The sequence below is a fragment of the Aulostomus chinensis genome, chromosome 13, assembly GCF_037954235.1.
Source record: "Aulostomus chinensis isolate RoL2024-O1b breed Wild chromosome 13, RoL_Achi_v1.0, whole genome shotgun sequence".
Lineage (NCBI taxonomy): Eukaryota > Metazoa > Chordata > Actinopteri > Syngnathiformes > Aulostomidae > Aulostomus > Aulostomus chinensis.
Window position 1 is genome coordinate 7870887 of NC_141332.1, and position 16360 is coordinate 7887246.

General features: G+C 40.1%; 2 protein-coding genes across 2 annotated transcripts; one reads left to right on the forward strand and one right to left on the reverse strand.

Moving 5' to 3' along the window:
* The first annotated feature begins 2187 nt into the window (after positions 1–2187).
* pfdn6 (prefoldin subunit 6) lies at positions 2188–9465 on the forward strand. The gene is made up of 4 exons (XM_086222982.1): positions 2188–2394; positions 2615–2685; positions 2774–2898; positions 9211–9465. The coding sequence occupies exons 1-4, from the start codon at positions 2331–2333 to the stop codon at positions 9329–9331; spliced, it is 381 nt and encodes a 126-aa protein (XP_086079108.1). The 5' UTR covers positions 2188–2330; the 3' UTR covers positions 9332–9465.
* Positions 9466–11733: 2268 nt separating this feature from the next.
* Positions 11734–12612, reverse strand: her5 (hairy-related 5). The gene is made up of 3 exons (XM_086222531.1): positions 12568–12612; positions 12367–12462; positions 11734–12216 (listed from the first exon to the last, which is right to left on the reverse strand). The coding sequence occupies exons 1-3, from the start codon at positions 12610–12612 to the stop codon at positions 11734–11736; spliced, it is 624 nt and encodes a 207-aa protein (XP_086078657.1).
* Positions 12613–16360: the final 3748 nt, after the last annotated feature.

Consider the following 16360-nt stretch of genomic DNA (forward strand, 5'->3'; position numbering starts at 1 on the left):
GGACTCAGTTATTAGTTTGGAAAAAGATATAAAGAAAGCATAAATTATGTCAAAAAAATCAGTTATTTAGTCTTTTTTTGATGTAGAAAAGGTAAGGTGTAAGATATGGTCCGGAAGAGGGGGTGAATGATCAAAGTAAACACGCTAGGAATAGCAGGTAGAACATAGAACTGGATTAAAGACTTCATTTGATAGATTTATTCAAGTTAGAATTTAGACAGCTTTACCAGGGGCATATGGTAGATAATGGTGCTCCTCAGGGAAGTGTCATTAGTCCGATATTATTTTCTATTATGATTAATGATGTGTTTTCTCAAGTCAGGGTTTATATTGAACAATCGTTGTTTGCTGGTGATGGAGCTTTGTTGATAAGCGGAAAGAATATTAATCATATTGTGCCAAAAATGCAGGATGCCATCGATGTGGTAGAAAAATGGTCACGTTCATAGAGGTTGAAGTTTTCAATAGAAAAAAACCTCTCATGTTTACAAGAGAAAGAGGTATCGATGGGCAAATAATAATTATATATAATTATATAAGGGCAAAGAACTGAACGAGTGACGGGTAATTTCTTGAGTATGTGGCTCGATGAAAAGTTAAAATGAATGAATGTATTCATAAGACAAATTCCAAATGTAAAAAGATACTAACTGTAATCAGATGTTTAACAGGATTAGAATGGGGCGCAAGCAGGTCCGCAATTACAAATATATATGTAGCACTAATTAGATGAGTTTTTGATTATGTTTATATAGCTGATGGTTCAGCTGCAAGAACCATGCTAAAGCAGTTTGCAGTGGTACAAGACGTTGCTTTGGTGCATGTAAAACAACTCCTGTATCAGTTCTTTAGGTAGAGTCGGGGGAAATGCCATTGGAGCTCAGATGGAAACGGTTAATTATGACTTATTGCAAATTTTAAAGGTCACTCTGAAGAATGACAGCCAACAAAAAAAAAGGTTCTTCTACCATGTTAGGAGAGAGGAAAAGAAAGACAGGAATGTTTTGCATGGGGAAGTGAGAGAATAGCAAGAGAAATAAGTTTTATGAGAAAAAAATACAGTTCTGCAGTACCATTACCAGTACCACCACCATGGCTTTTTGTCCTTCTGCTGAGTCTTCAAAGTTGATTTTTATATGTTGGAAATAATGAAGGTCTATAAAGAGGGTGGTGATATTGCAGTTTTGGTGGAAGATTGGTTACAAGCACGATATCACACATATGTCCCAGTATACACAAATGGCTTGAAGGATCCTAACACAGGGAGAACAGGTTTTGTATTCAGTATTCCAGACTTACATGTTTCTGTTAAGAGAAGAACTTCAGATTCAGGAGTTTATTGAACACCACAGTGCATAGAGAATTCATGAATGGAAAAGGTCATTGCATGCTCTGCACTATTGACTCTTAAGTCATTTGCATCCAATAGCAGGCAGGATAGAGTCAATGAAAATTTACTAAACTGTGTACAGATGTAAAAAACTAGAATGTTATGATCAATTTCATATGGGTACCAGGGCACAGGGGGGTGAGGGGAAATGAAAATGTAGATAAACTACCTAAACGGGCACTGACCCAAGAGGCAGTTATGGAAATTTCCTTTAGCAAGTCAGAAGTCACAGGGATAACCAAAAGACAGATATTTAAAGAATGGCAACATAACTGGGTCATATCAAAACCAGAGACACCTTTATGCAATTAAGCAAGAAATGGGCACATTGAGAGTAGCTAAAAGGTGCGCTAAATAGAAAAAACATCTTAACCAGGCTAAGAGTGGATGTTTTCGAATTAAGTCTAGGGTCTTATTCAGTCTTCTGTGTCCGAATGAATAAAACCCTCCTCCTAATCGGAAAGCATCTATCAGGGCTATGTGAATATTGTAATATAGAGGAATCTGTAGAGCATTTAATACTTTTCTGCCATGAATATTCACAAGAAAGAGAAGGATTAAAGAGGGGACAGATAGAATGGAGGGGAAGAGTCTCAAGAATTTATTAATCAATTGGTCAGGGAAGCTGTTTCAGTATTTGAAAGAAACTGGACTGAGCAAATAGAATTTAGTATTCAGAGAAATAGTTTTGTTTTTCTTTTGTCTTTTGTTGTTCTCGTGGGAGGTAGTTACGCGGTTTCACACTCCACCACAGAAGGGGGCAGTAATACATCCTCTAAAGGTGGTTGCCATCTGGCATAAAATGAAGAAATAAGAAGCACATCCGTTTCGTTAAGTGTGCCTTCCTGGTAGCTACCGGAGCGTCCATGAACCATTTCTAGCAAACCAACCTCTTGAATATATCTCTTCGGCGTACGCTGTTTTGTAGACCAACGCAAACATGACAGAGGCCGTTCAGAAGAAAATGAAAGCAGAGCTCGAGAAATATGCTCAGATACAAAAAGGTATGCTAATGCTAACGTTTACTAAACAGTAGCATGGTTTGTCGTATCATGGTGGAAGCTGACTGACCACATTTGGACTGGTAGAAATACCGTCGTTTTGATAACATTTTTTTTGAACAAGTCTAAAAACATGTCTTTCTCATTACATCGATTTTGTTGTCGTAACATTGTTGTTCTTTTTAACTATTTGGTATATATACACGTATGCGTACTCTTTCAGATGTTAGCAAGAGCGTGTCTGTCAGACAGAAGTTGGGGTCCCAGTTGAATGAGAACAACATCGTCAAAAAGGTAAAAAGAACATTTGTGGTACAGTATTATCTGAGTTGTTGCTGATGGCCTTATAATTGTGCACAATTTCCGCATTTTATATCTATAGGAACTGGATCTACTGGATACCACAAACACAGTTTACAAGCTAATTGGTCCTGTTTTAGTGAAGCAAGACCTGGATGAGGCCAAAGCTACTGTTGCTAAAAGACTGGAATATATCAACGGAGAGATGTGAGTTACATCTTTGCTGTCGTATCCCATTAGTGAAAAAGTGAATGGAGTCAAAATTCACAAGTCTGTGGTGCCAACTACAACTGCCATGAGATTAAAACACATTTTCCGATTTGCTATGTATTTGATAATTGTGGGTTTTCACAATTATAATTCTTTTTATATTTATGCAAATATAAAAAGAAGGGGGTAGATCTAGTCTGTTTCAGAAAGAGAGGTTAATGGAGGCTTTGAGTCAGTTAACGTGGTAATTGAGTCTGTGAACCTAACCTGGTCCAGGACAGGTTTTCTTCAATGGACCTCGATTTTATCTGTCTCCTCCCTTTATACCCCTTTCACACTGAAACATGCGTGTCCATGCAGGTTTTTGTGCCCGCGTATGTTCAGCATTAGGGCGGGTCTGAGCTCTTGCTGTGAGGGCTTCATGCTTGTGTTTTCCTCTCTCATACGTCATCGCGCTGACAACATCATCATTACACATAAAAGTGCGCTGGAACACCGCGAGATAAACAAACAACAGCATGGAAGTTGTCGAGTCACACATTGGCATTGTCTTGCCAGTGCGCTGCCATGATCAATAAAAAAGATGAGCAAGATCGCTATACAAGTTGTTAATAAACACAATCGCGCTAGCGCAGTTCATGTGAGGGTTCCCTGATTGGTGGGAGTTCCCAAGCATGATGTAGATTAATTCACGTAAGATCATACATGTGTTAATTGTTTGGAAAAAAAGAGAGAGTCTCAGGGACATCAAAAGGAAGACTGATCTTATTGGCAGAGGCCAAAACTTTATTGAGAGATGAGAGAGCAGCTCTCGCAGTGCAGCCCAGCCCAATTTTTTTATTCTTTTTTTTTTTTTTTTTCGGAGCCTCCACAATGACATCCTGACAGGCGGCAAAGTGACAAAATAACAGTGCGACAGGAAGGTAGACCTATGTCAACGGGTCATATTGCGGGAAACCTGAGACAGCGCGGGGTGCCTTTTACACACTTCAGGCGAGCCGAGCAGAGCCACTGAACACCCGGGTCGCTTGGAGAGTCAGTGGACACGAGTCGAAATGCCGAGGCGACCTTTTCAGAGTGCCCAAACACCCCTGTTCATCTGTGTTGTTGGTGCAGGGCTTTACAGAGCCAGAAATATTCTATTTTTACACCACATTCATTTTGACCAAGTCACATACATTTTTGAAGAGGATTGCCATCTGACAGAGGAAAAATACAAGTCAGTTTATATAGTCTGCTTGGCATACTATATGTTACCCACTTTTTTGACTCACATGGCATATCTGCTCGTTGAGGATTTAGGATGAAGTGGCTGCGTTACTCCGCATTGGCTGCAGGGAGGTACTAAAATGTACTTACTAAAATATATGTATTAATATTTTCAGATTTGTGATTTTTATCTTCAGTCTACTATATATTTGCCCTCTTATAATATATTATTATATATTCCATATATTAAAATGTGATTCTAATATTTCATTTTTAAGTTGCGTCCATGATCAATTTTCGCCTGCAGGATTGGACCCAAATAAAAATAAATATTGACCATAATACCATCATACTAGTTACATCTGTAATTTTAAATTGTGATTTGCTGTTAAATGAACAGATACATTCAAAGTTAGACATTGACTCCAGCTATAGTTTTTGCTGCAGCTGTATTACTTTTTCCCCTGAAAAATGTTATTACCCGCCTCATGTTCGCATGAGCATTACTAATTCCAGAGGGGTAAGGTATCTCACTTTGTTTTTGTTATATACTTTTCACACTGAAAAACACGTCAACGTGGGTTTTTGGACCAGCGTTTGCTTGCCATCAGGGTGCAATCAAGCTTCCAGAAGACCCGGGTCTGAACTCCCGCTGTGAGGGCTGCGAGCCTGTGTTTTTCTCTCTCGTACGTCATCGCGCTGATAACGTCATCATTTCACATAAATGTGCGCCGGAACACTGAGAGGTAAACAAACGACAACATGGACGTCGCCAAGTCAAACATTAGTGTTGTCGTTGAGTGCACTGCAATGTTGTCTCTTTTGCAAAGCAGACAAACTAGGTGCAGATTGGAAAATGTCTGAGTGTTACTGCAAGGAAGGAGGACGAAGTTTTTGGCGAGTCTGGAAGGGAGCCGAAGAAGCTACAGGCGAACCCTGAAAGGCAGCACAGTGACAAAATTAGGATGCGACAGGAAGGTCGCGTGAAACCTGAGACAACGCAGGTTGCCCTTTTCACACTGCAGGCGAGCCGAGCCGAGCCAAGCTGCTAAACACCCGGGTCGCTTGGCGAGTTGGTCGACGCGGGTCGAAATGGCGAGTTGAACCCTTTCAGAGTGCCCAAAAACCCTGTGTTGACCCGCGTTTTTGGTGCAGTGTGAAAGGGGCTTTAGTAATTTCAATGGTGAATCATAGTACTGGGGTCCCATTAAAGATAGTGAAAAGTCATGATGCGCTTAACTCTGAGTGAACCTACTCAGAGCTCTTTGTTTTACCCCAAATCAGCTCTTCTGAAACAGAAAACTCAGAAGTTTCTCTTTGAGGTCGTATCCACTCAAAGCTCAGGGTTAGACTCTCATTTTGTTTAACCTCCTTTCTAGGACAGGCTCCAAGATGACAGTCAGGATAAGGCAAAGTCCTTGATGCAGAAAATCCTCATAGGTCTGTCACACTTCATGCTCTTGGGGAAAAAACAAACAAAAGAACTGCAGGTCATCCTACCTCAGGTCTGATTAGCACAAAATGAGTCAAGTGAGGCTGAGTTCAGGGAATGGAAGAGCAAGAGGAAAAACATAATAGTGAGAATATGAAGCCCTCGGCCTAAATGCAGAACAGGAAATCAGGTTCATGTTCAGCTGAACTACCAATACGCTGCAGCGTCACTGAATGCTGAAGTTGTTCTGGCCATGTTTGCTTTTCAGGTGATCGTATGATGTAGCAACAATATTAAGAATTCCATATCAGTGCAGTTGTTGCTGCAGGTCAGAACGAAGTTTTCTCAATGGAATGGATTTTCTCCTCAGATATGTACAGTGCACACTTAAGTTACAAAAAATGATGGCGTTCATAACTGAGATGGTATGTGGATTTCTTCTTGCAGCTCTGTGGTGTACAGCACACAGAAATTTAACATCTAACACAGTTTCGCATAGTAAGGGTCACCTGTGATTTGTGCTCAGGTAATATCATCATGTGGCATCAGCATGGGAATGAGAAATGCTCTTTTGGCTATTCTGATTAGGGCTGCACAATTATTCAAAATTAATTGCAAATTGCGATGTAATCTGCTGCAAATTTCAAGTTGCCCTAAAGGTGCGGTGTTATTCGTGGCTAATGGTGTGTGAAAATGCTATTTGAGATTAAATATTGTGGCACTGCAGAGATTTTCCTGCCTTCACAACATATTTTACAGATTAAAAAAAACAACTTGGTTTGATACAGATCCACTCAGAAAACACCATTGTCATTAACATGCTTTTTCAATAGATTAGAATACTGATATCAAAACGTTCACTAGTTATTTAATATTTGATATTTTAGTTATTACTATCACTACTATTACCTGTCCGTTTTGAACTGTTTTTGTATCAGCATTTTCGTTCATTGTTATTTTTATTATTATAAAATAGTTTTCCTCTCTCTAGTCCGTCTTAGTCTGTCTGGCCACACCATTCCTAACCATCTTCATGCTTCCTACCTTTATCTCCTCCACCCATTCCTCAGAAGCAAAGGAGAAGGCCATATAATAGTTACTAATTTAAAAATACTCAAACCTCCTCCCCACATGAGTAGACCCCCCCTCCAATCACATCTAGGGGTTGCACTGGATGGGCAGCGATCAGGAGATGATCCCCATCAGCTGGCTGCCTCCCCAGGACCTTGGCAATGGAGGAGGATGCAATCCTTTCACCCATTATCTTGACGTGGAGAGGGATTGATCTAGAGGGAAAGGAAGGGGTTAGGAGATTGAGGGGGGATGCAACAAGTGTTTGTTTATGTGGCTCTATTCCTTCCTGCCTTCTTTCTTTCCTCCTTCTTACTTTTTTAAAAATCTTTTATTAAGACTGCTTGTTTTTGTTAGTTTAACTTCCTGCCTCAGTTAGTCTTTCATCCTACGTATCTGTAAGTCATCCCCATTTCCAGAACACACACACACTCAAAAACAAACCTTGCCATTAAACATCCATAAAATAAGTCCATCCATCCATCCGTCCATTTTCTACTGCTTATCCTGATAAGGGTCGCAGGGGGGCTGGATCTGATCCCAGCTGCCTTTGGGCGAGAGGCGGGGTTCACCCTGGACAGGTCACCAGTCCATCGCAGGGCCAACACATAGAGACAGACAACCATTCACACTCACAGTCACACCTACAGTCAATTTAGAGTATCAATCAGCCTCGTCCCCTCTTGATGTCTTTGGACTGTGGGAGTTCCCACACAGGAACAGGGAGAACATGCAGACTCACACAGAAAGATCCCCTGCTTGAACATGAAGTGTTCTTGCTGTGAGGTGACAGTGCTGACCACTGCTCCACCGTGCTGCCCCATGACATAAGTCATGAATGTTAATTTATTTTTTAAAGAAGGACCATTACTTATTATATTCTTTTTATTATTTTGTATCTCTAATTTATCTTGTACAAACCATCCAGCCTTGTACTGTACTGCATAACTTCATACATTTAGAAACAAAGGAAACATCTTTGATGCAGATCCACACAAAAATCACACCATTATTATTTGAATGGGGGTTTTCAATAAAATCGCATCAACGATGTAAAAAGGGACATTCCCTCTTTTCTTGCAAATAATACAGCAATCACAATATCAGTCAAAAATAATTGCAATTAGATTTTTTTTTTATAAATCGTGCAGGCCTCAATCTGATATCATTTTATCTATAATAATGTTGGGCTGGTACTAGTCACCTGAACTATGGTGGGCTAGAAAGGCTAGGGTTGAAATGCTAGGCTAGAAATAACAGTTGGCCAATTTGGATGGTATAAACTGTATGTGCCAAATGTCAATAAATAAATAAATAAAACAATTTGTCGCTGTATGAGTTGGCCCTGTCAAGATACAATTGATAAGATGAAACTGTGTCAACCACTAAAACATGAAAATCAATGCAACCAAATTTAATCTGAATATAGTATAGCGTAAATATTTTAATATGGCATGATTAATTTTTTGTGTCAAGAAGAAATCCCAATTGCACATTTCCAACTGATGAGATTCTGTTAACAAGAATCTGGACCTTCAAACCTGTATGTTGTCAGTCAAAGATGTGATTCTGCATCTTGTGGATTTGGGGTTGGAATCTGACCGCGCAGAGGAAGATGTTGACATAAACTTAAAGGCTTGCATCTGCTGGGTGTCGGGGCCGAGAGACTAACAGTGTATTTCACTACGCTTACCACAGCTGATTCATCCAGCTTTCATATAAAACAAACGTAATCCATGCTCATGTTACATGAACATTTAATGTGATGTCTGCTAACTGCTCGCCAACTTTTGATCAAATGATTGCAGGGGAAAAACTGGAGCTTGGGGGTGTTCCTGGGTGATAATGGGAGAAATCAAGCGTTTGTGTACATATTCATTCGTATCAGTACTCCAAGCAACAAAATGGTTGATGATGCAGCCACATCTTACACATTGAGTCTGCCAAAACTGCTGTGGACTCAGCTGGCTGTGTATATATGACCACTGGACCACTACGACATGGATGAGTGACTTGTCAGCTGGGCTGTTAGGTGCCCACCCAGTCTGAAACTAAAAATTATGCTTACCATATTTTATTCATTTTCCAAAAGATTCACTATCAAGCTTCCCTATACACAACAGATCAATCATCAATGATGGTTGGATGGAGTGGGACAGTCATTGTTAAGTGTGATGATACAAGGAACCTACAAGAAAAAGGAAAGGCTGTTAAATATCTGTATGACATGAGCAGTGCCCCGGTCCGTCTTCAGTCAAAGGGTGAAAGTCATATTCTCTGTTTTGCCTAAAGGGTTCATTTAAAACAGCAACGATTGGATGAGTACAAATAATCAGGACCAACTCTTATTTTTTGGGAAAGTGACTTCTGTTATCTGCAGCGTCTGTGACTACACATAAGCATTTGTTTTGCTGATATTAGACTGAAAATCCGACAAAGTTCTAAGAATTTTCAAATGTTAATTGGAACACTGCAGGAAATGGGAAAAGATGTTTTTTTTTTATAAAGGTGATCATGGTATATTGACTGTTTTATAGTGTTTTTGTGTGTTTCTTCATATAAAAAATGTGTTTTTTGTTTTTCTTCCTGTTTAACAGTCAAAGGTATGAGGTGCTCCTGAAGGACATGGAGAAGAAATCTGAACAGCACAGAGAAGTCTTGTCCAGTTTACAGCAGGAAATTCAGAAAGCTCAGGGCCACTCTGTTGGAAAAGTCTGACCATGTGATGAAACAGCATGCATGTAAACACCCCCCCCCCCCCGCGCACACACACACACACACACACACACTCAGTTGATGAAGTTACATCAATGTTTTCTCTTTTGACTAATAAACTTGTTTTTCACGCATGATGTGGGCCTTTTTCTGTTCACTGTAAGCAGTGTTTTGCCTCCACTGATGCCGGAAGGTTTGTGTGTTTATACGGTCCACTTTGGTTTACTACTGGGGCAGGATGGAGGTCCCTGTCCCCCCACCCGTATCACTACCACCACATACACCACTGCCAGCAGTGAAAACCTGCAGCAGTGTTGCATCGTCTGTTAAATGACTGTGAAAGCCTCTTCATGCCTCAGTGGAGGGATAACGGTAGCATCTTGTCACTATAACAAAACTTAGACCTATTAACCTATGTCTACTTCATCCAAAAAGAAATTAACCACAAGTTTCTGTGAAAATGTGTCATTTCATCTGAATATCCTTCTTGGGTTTTGTTTTCATGTTTCAGAGAATGTTTGATCATGAAAATAGTTTGCGTAGTTTGTTGTCCGTCGCGGACTCATCCCACGTGCCACACTGACTGTAAATTCTTTCATCGGTTGTATTAAATTTGCATTGTGACAGATGTCCTTCAAGGATTTTGATCTCTTTCCTTGCACTGGTTTCTGCTGGAGTTTTAAGCCTTAGATAAAAGAGCATCCTGTGCAGAGATCAGCCCAGCAGGACTAACGTCTCCCAATTTGGACCAATGCTGCGTGCAAACCCATCACGGTTTGGTAAAAATATTTTGTAATGAGCTTTTCTGTCCTTTATTGTCTTTTAGTAGCATTTTGACTTTGTCCTCTGGTTGATGCAACCTTTGCATTCTTGCAGCTTGACGACTGACCTCTGACCTGATCCAGTTTAATCGTAGAACACTTGGTCCAGGATGGACAATAATTATGACCCAATCAACTGTCCCTTGTAATGTAATGTGAGGAGCTTGAAGTGAGTTTTGTAGTAGAAAAGCACACAACAGTGACCATTAACACATCGTCCAGCGCACTCTACAGCGTCTAGACAAGAGTTCTATTGATAGTATCTAGGAAACAACATAACTTTCAATTTCATTTTACTCAGAAAAGAATTCGATGATGCCAAACATCAGCCTGCAAAATCAAAAAATAGGCTAACTTGTGATGGAAAGACTTGTTTAAAGGGATCAAACTTTTTTTTCCAATTCAATTTAGTCTACACTCATTTGTAGAGTGGGTACGCGCCTAAAAAAAACTGATACAGTGTAACACAGCAGCCCAGCAATAAAGCGTCCGTTCATCGTAGTTATAAATGATTGACTTTGATGATCATCTCATCTGTGCATCATGTGGATATTACTGCTTTCCTGAAGTAACCCTTGTTCAAATGGGCTGAACAAATGTCTGGAACACATAAAACCCAGGACCAGTTCAGCACTACCTCAAAGTACAGCCACATAATTGTCATGAGAATAAACCAGCAATAATCTCTAAAAAATAGAGCAGTATGAGGTATGTTACATAAAAAAATAACCTTCACAGATCGAGGATTTACTGTTTAAGTGGACTGTAGTTTTGAATAGATCCTCTTAGTAAACTGTCAGGTGGTTTAGTTTCAATGAAATGATACAGACAAAATTTAATAGGACATGTCCAGGTATTACTGGCAACGCGTCCGGGGTGCACCCCGCCACTCGCCCGAAGGCAGCTGGGGGGACAGGCTCCAGCCCTCCCGCGACCCTCAACAGTAGAAAATGAACAATGTCCAGCTATTGCTCAGGAGAGAGAGGGGGGGGGGGGGGGGGTGCTATGCACACAGCTTGAACAACACTTGTGATGAACTGGAGACGTGTCTTTGTTGAGTGCTTGAATGGCCTCATTATTTTCCTACATTTGACAAAAAAATGTACTTGGGATCCTAGTAGCTAAAGACCCTCTTCCCATCAACATGTCAATGTGTCATCACTTCTGTCCAATCTGGATCAAGTACGTGTTAACTGGCCTGCCGATCTCCCTCTTTCTCGCCAGCTATTCACAGTACACTGACCACTCACTATCAGGAAATCGCACTTTTTATTTCGAATGATAGAACAAACATCAGCAAGAACAATTAGTTCCAGCAGAATGTGTAGAATATCCATAATCAGAGTAAAATAGACAAAAAAAACCCGCAGTAACACCATTCCAGAAGAGTGATGTGCGGAATAGATTTACACTAACGTGTAAAAATGGCGAGGATCTACACAACACATTTGATGTGCAACTCAAAGGTAACTGCACTAAAAGAGGTTCAAGGTCCGCGAGTCTCCGTGACATACAAAAGAATACATGCTGTACAGTGAAATACATATTTACACAGTCTGTTTGCAGCAGTGGAGTAATTGTGCGTTACTGGGGCCAGGGTCTCCACACAGGGTCCGTGATGTGGGAGCAGGCCATCGTGGAGGAGAGCAGCCTTTTGGTAACACCACTGAGACTGCTCTTCTGGGGAAAATAGGGATTTTGGGCCCCCTCCTGGTGCTGATGATGCGGGAACAGAACGGCTGGCTCTTCTGCTGCTGGAGTCAACGCCCGGTGGTCGTGTCCGGATCCGAGAGAGGAGGGGCGCGTCTGGGACTCTGCGCGCACTAGTGGAGCGTGTCCGTTGGACTGCCCTGACCCCGAACTCTTGCTGGTGACCAAGTGTCGGATCCTCAGCAGGCATGATCTCATGTTCTCATAGTTTTGCTGGCTGCTGCAGGTCGGTATTTCCTCTCGGAACAGGACCGTCTTCATGGCGCGGGGATCCCTCCCGCTCTCCTGCTCTGTTTTAAGAAACTGGACCACACTCTCCAGAATCTCTGCCTTCTCCACTTTGGGATTCTTTAATCTCTAAATGGAATGATAGATGTTCATATCAGTCACTCATGATCTTGTCCTGGAAAAGAGCTCTGTCCTCTGTCCTAAAACCAAACAACCAAACCAAACCAAACCAAACCAAACCAAACCACAGCACAGCACAACAAAAACCTCAAGACATACTTCATTGTGTGTGTTCTTCACCATCAGAAGCCTTAACGTCTCCAGACTGTGGTTGATCCGTTCCCGTCTGCGTTTCTCCATTGCAGGTTTAGAAACCTTCGGCAAGGCAAATCGTGTTAGGGCAGATTTTATATACGTGTGTGTGTGTGTGTGTGTGTGTGTGTGTGTGTGTGTGTGTGTGTGTGTGTTGCAGCAGCTTACCCTCCTCATCCTCTGTCCCGGCTCTGCAGAGGTTAAGGCTTTCATGACTGTCTAAACCTTGAGATCCAAGTGACAATATCTCCCATTGCAATATACTTATCTGCCCCCAGGCATCCCGCCCCGACTAGACACACCCCTCACTCATCCAGGCACATTGGGTAACAGCTGTACTCAGATGCAAAGCCAACTCTAATTGTATAGCACTACTCACACACAAGGCAACCACATTAAAAACTTATGAAGACATTACAAGTGCAATATCCAATACAAATGTACCACGATGGTGTTATGAAAGACAATAAAAGAGCAGAATCAACAGACAGGGTTATTGGTTTCATCTATTAAAAAGCTAATGAAAATAAAATGCTTTCAGGTGTTTGGGAGGTGTTCTCCATCGGACGAGGGACTATGAACTGACATCTTGTGTGGGTCTGTTCCAGGAACAATGACTAAGGGGCCAGAGACAGGCTGACAGCTATGGGACCATGGCTGTTCCATCAATGTAGCTAAGAACACCCAGACTAAGGTGTAATCTTGGGACTTGAACTAGCACCAACTCCAAATGCAGACCCTTCAACACCATCAAGTGAATTCAGCTGGCTCCAACTGACGCCTCTTCAAGTGTCACCGGTTAGGCTGCATCCCGGGCCCACCCCTGGGGAGTTAAAAAGCCCACATCAGTTAAGTCCCAAAAATGTTGCAACATGGCACAAAAGCAGAAAGGAGAAAGAAGAGTGGCATCGTCTGCTGCTGAGATGACTCCTCGAAGAGCTTTGTTTGGACTACGAGGACAGAATAACCTGTCAGGGAAATACAGCTGTGATTAACAAAGTGAGGAGCACTGCTTGGGGGAGCAGCACCAAAAGGCTAAACACACAATTCTTTTGACTGTCCCGAAAACTCGGAAGGAGCTGGGCTAAGACACATTTATGTTTTTTGCACCATCTGCTTTGAGTAGTCTGCAGAACTAGCTGAATCTCCTGGAAGGGTTTACTCTTTCATTGTTTGTGTTACAAACTGATGGACCGTGTCAATCTTTGTTAGTGTTCTTTAATGTTATATTTGTATCCTCTACATTTTATTTGCGCATTTTTTTTAGAACGGCAGTTTATTTTCTTGTTTTGTATACCGCTGCTCACTTGAAATATAAAGATTACCAATGTAAAATAAAGGTTAAAATAAGAGTAAAAACTTTTCCTGCAAAAGTAGACTGTAGCGGCCCTCTGTTCTCACTTTTTTTTCTTCTTGCTCTTTGCTGTGCCACTTGTTGAAGCCAGTCCAAAAGTCAGATACAGGTTTGTATGAATGAGACAAGGCAACTTTTGCTTCTACTGGAAAACGTGAGAGTAAATTCCAATGTCTGATGCATGGTCAAAGTGGTGCTTCCACCATTACCAGGCTCCAACTTACATGCTGTCACAGTTACAACTGAACAGTGAACATCGTAGCAAAGAATTTAAAGACAGAACATTTTTTTATATGTACATAGTACTAAATTAAATACATTTTAAACTACGACATTTGAAATCTTTTATGAATTATGATGAAACTAGAGTGAATGGAGTTCTTTCAAGAGTTATATTTGGCTGCAAAAATCCAAAGTGAAACATTAAGATTTTCCCTTGATTGAAAGTAATTTTTTTTTTCAATGAAGTTATGTACTAACCCTAAATGTTTGGACAATACCGTCTCATGCAGTGATTTTTCTTTATTTTTTAGCAAGTCAGTCAGTCAATTGTATTTATATAGCGCCGAATCACAAAAGTTATCTCATGACACTTTACAGGTAGAGCAGGTCCAGTACCACACTCCTTCAATGAATCTACACCCAACAATTCTCCATCAGCAGCACATCCTGCAACAGTGGTGACGAAAACCTTCCTTTTAACAAGCAGGAACATCGAGCAGATCCAGGATCAGTGGGAACAGCCTTGTGCTTTGACTGGTTGGGGGGAAAGAGAGACAAAGACAGAAAATGGAGAAAGACAGATATACAGAAGGAGGAGAGGGGTAGAGATAAAGAGAGAGAAAGGAAGAGACTGATGGACAGACAGGGACGTGAGCAGGTGGAGCTACGGGTGGCAGCTTGAGCCTCTTCAGGTCTGCAGCCTCCTCCAGCAGCACCAGGATCTGGGATGAGGGGAGAAGAAGATGAGTTAGTAACACGTATATGAGTTTTGTATAACTCATACACTGTGAAGAAAAAAAAAGGTAAAAAAAACAGTCAAATGACTGTCAGCTGCCAAACAAAAATCGTAAAATCAAAGGAAAATACTTTAATTGAAATTATGCGCAAAAACATTTATTTTACTGAAATTTTCCTTTAAAGTTACACAGTAAAAAAAAACATTATTTTACATATTATTCTTGAACTTCTACAGTAAAACACTTTACAATTAAGTGACAGTGCTGCAATTTTTGCAGATAAAAATGTTATGTCACAATTTTTTTTTTACAAAATGTTTATGCTTAAAAACTTTCAATTGAATAAGAACACTTGAAGTTCAGCTGAAAAAAACTATTATTTTACAAATTTGCCCAATTTTTTATGGTAAAAGAATGTTCAATTGATTGTCATTGCAGCAAATTAAACAGAGAAAAACCTTCATTGTATGGATTTTCCCTCAATTTTGATGCCAAAAAAGCATTCAATTCAGGAGAGAAAAGCCACGATTTTATGAATTTTGCAACATTTTTTATAGTAAAAAACATTTGAGTGATAATGCAGCAAATTAAACAGAGAAAAATTCTTATTTTAGAGATTTTCCCTTAATTTTGATGCCAAAAAATATTAAATTAAGTGATAGCGCTTTGAATTCAGCAAAGAAAGACAATTATTTTACAGAATTGTCCTATTTTTTTGATAAAAAAGTTCAACTGAGTGATAATATGGCAAATTAAACAGAGAAAAAAAATTATTTCACAGATTATTCCTCAATTTATATGTAAAAAAACACGTCATTCAATTGTGATAATGCTGTAAAGTCAGCAGAGGACAGTTATTTTATAGATTTTTTGGGGGGTGGGGATTTTAATGGTTAAAAAATGTTAAAATAAGTGATGAAGCGAGGTCAGAAGAGAAATAAAGTGTTTTAATGATTTTTTCTCTAAATATTGAAATTACAAAACCAAAAAAATAAAGTGTTAATGCATGAAGTTCAAAACATCAAGGCTGACTGCAGTCTTTCAATACATTATCAAGTACACCTTCAATAAAACATTAACCAGCACCAGATTACGAATTAAGTTTTATTTAAGACAGAGAAAACTACAGTGAAAACCCATTAAAATCATGGAAAATTGATAGTTATTTATGACTGTACAAGTGTAATCTATGTACAATTTTATATGCAAATGGAGTACAAAAATATAAAAAATAAAGGTCACTAAACTTCCTTCAAATTCTGCTAGTCTATAGGCACTACAGTTACCATGACTGAACTCACAGGGGGAATTCACAATTTATTCCTAAAAATGTTCAGTTTCAATTACATGCAAGGGAACTCATGTCAAATTAAGTTTGAAGTTTTTCACATTTTTCTTCTTCACTTATACACAATATTAATCAATACAAAAGAAACATACCACCCACGTTCAATGAGTTGTTGCCAGAGCTGGTAGTACAACAAATCCGATGGGACAAAGGGTCACCCTCCTCAAATGTCGTAGTCTTCAGTTGAATCATTGTTGCATCTGGAGAGGAAAAAGCACAGACACTCTTAACGTTCACTGAACATCCTATCGTCATTGTCTTGATGTCAGGGTGACAAGAATACTCACTATCTCTGAAGAG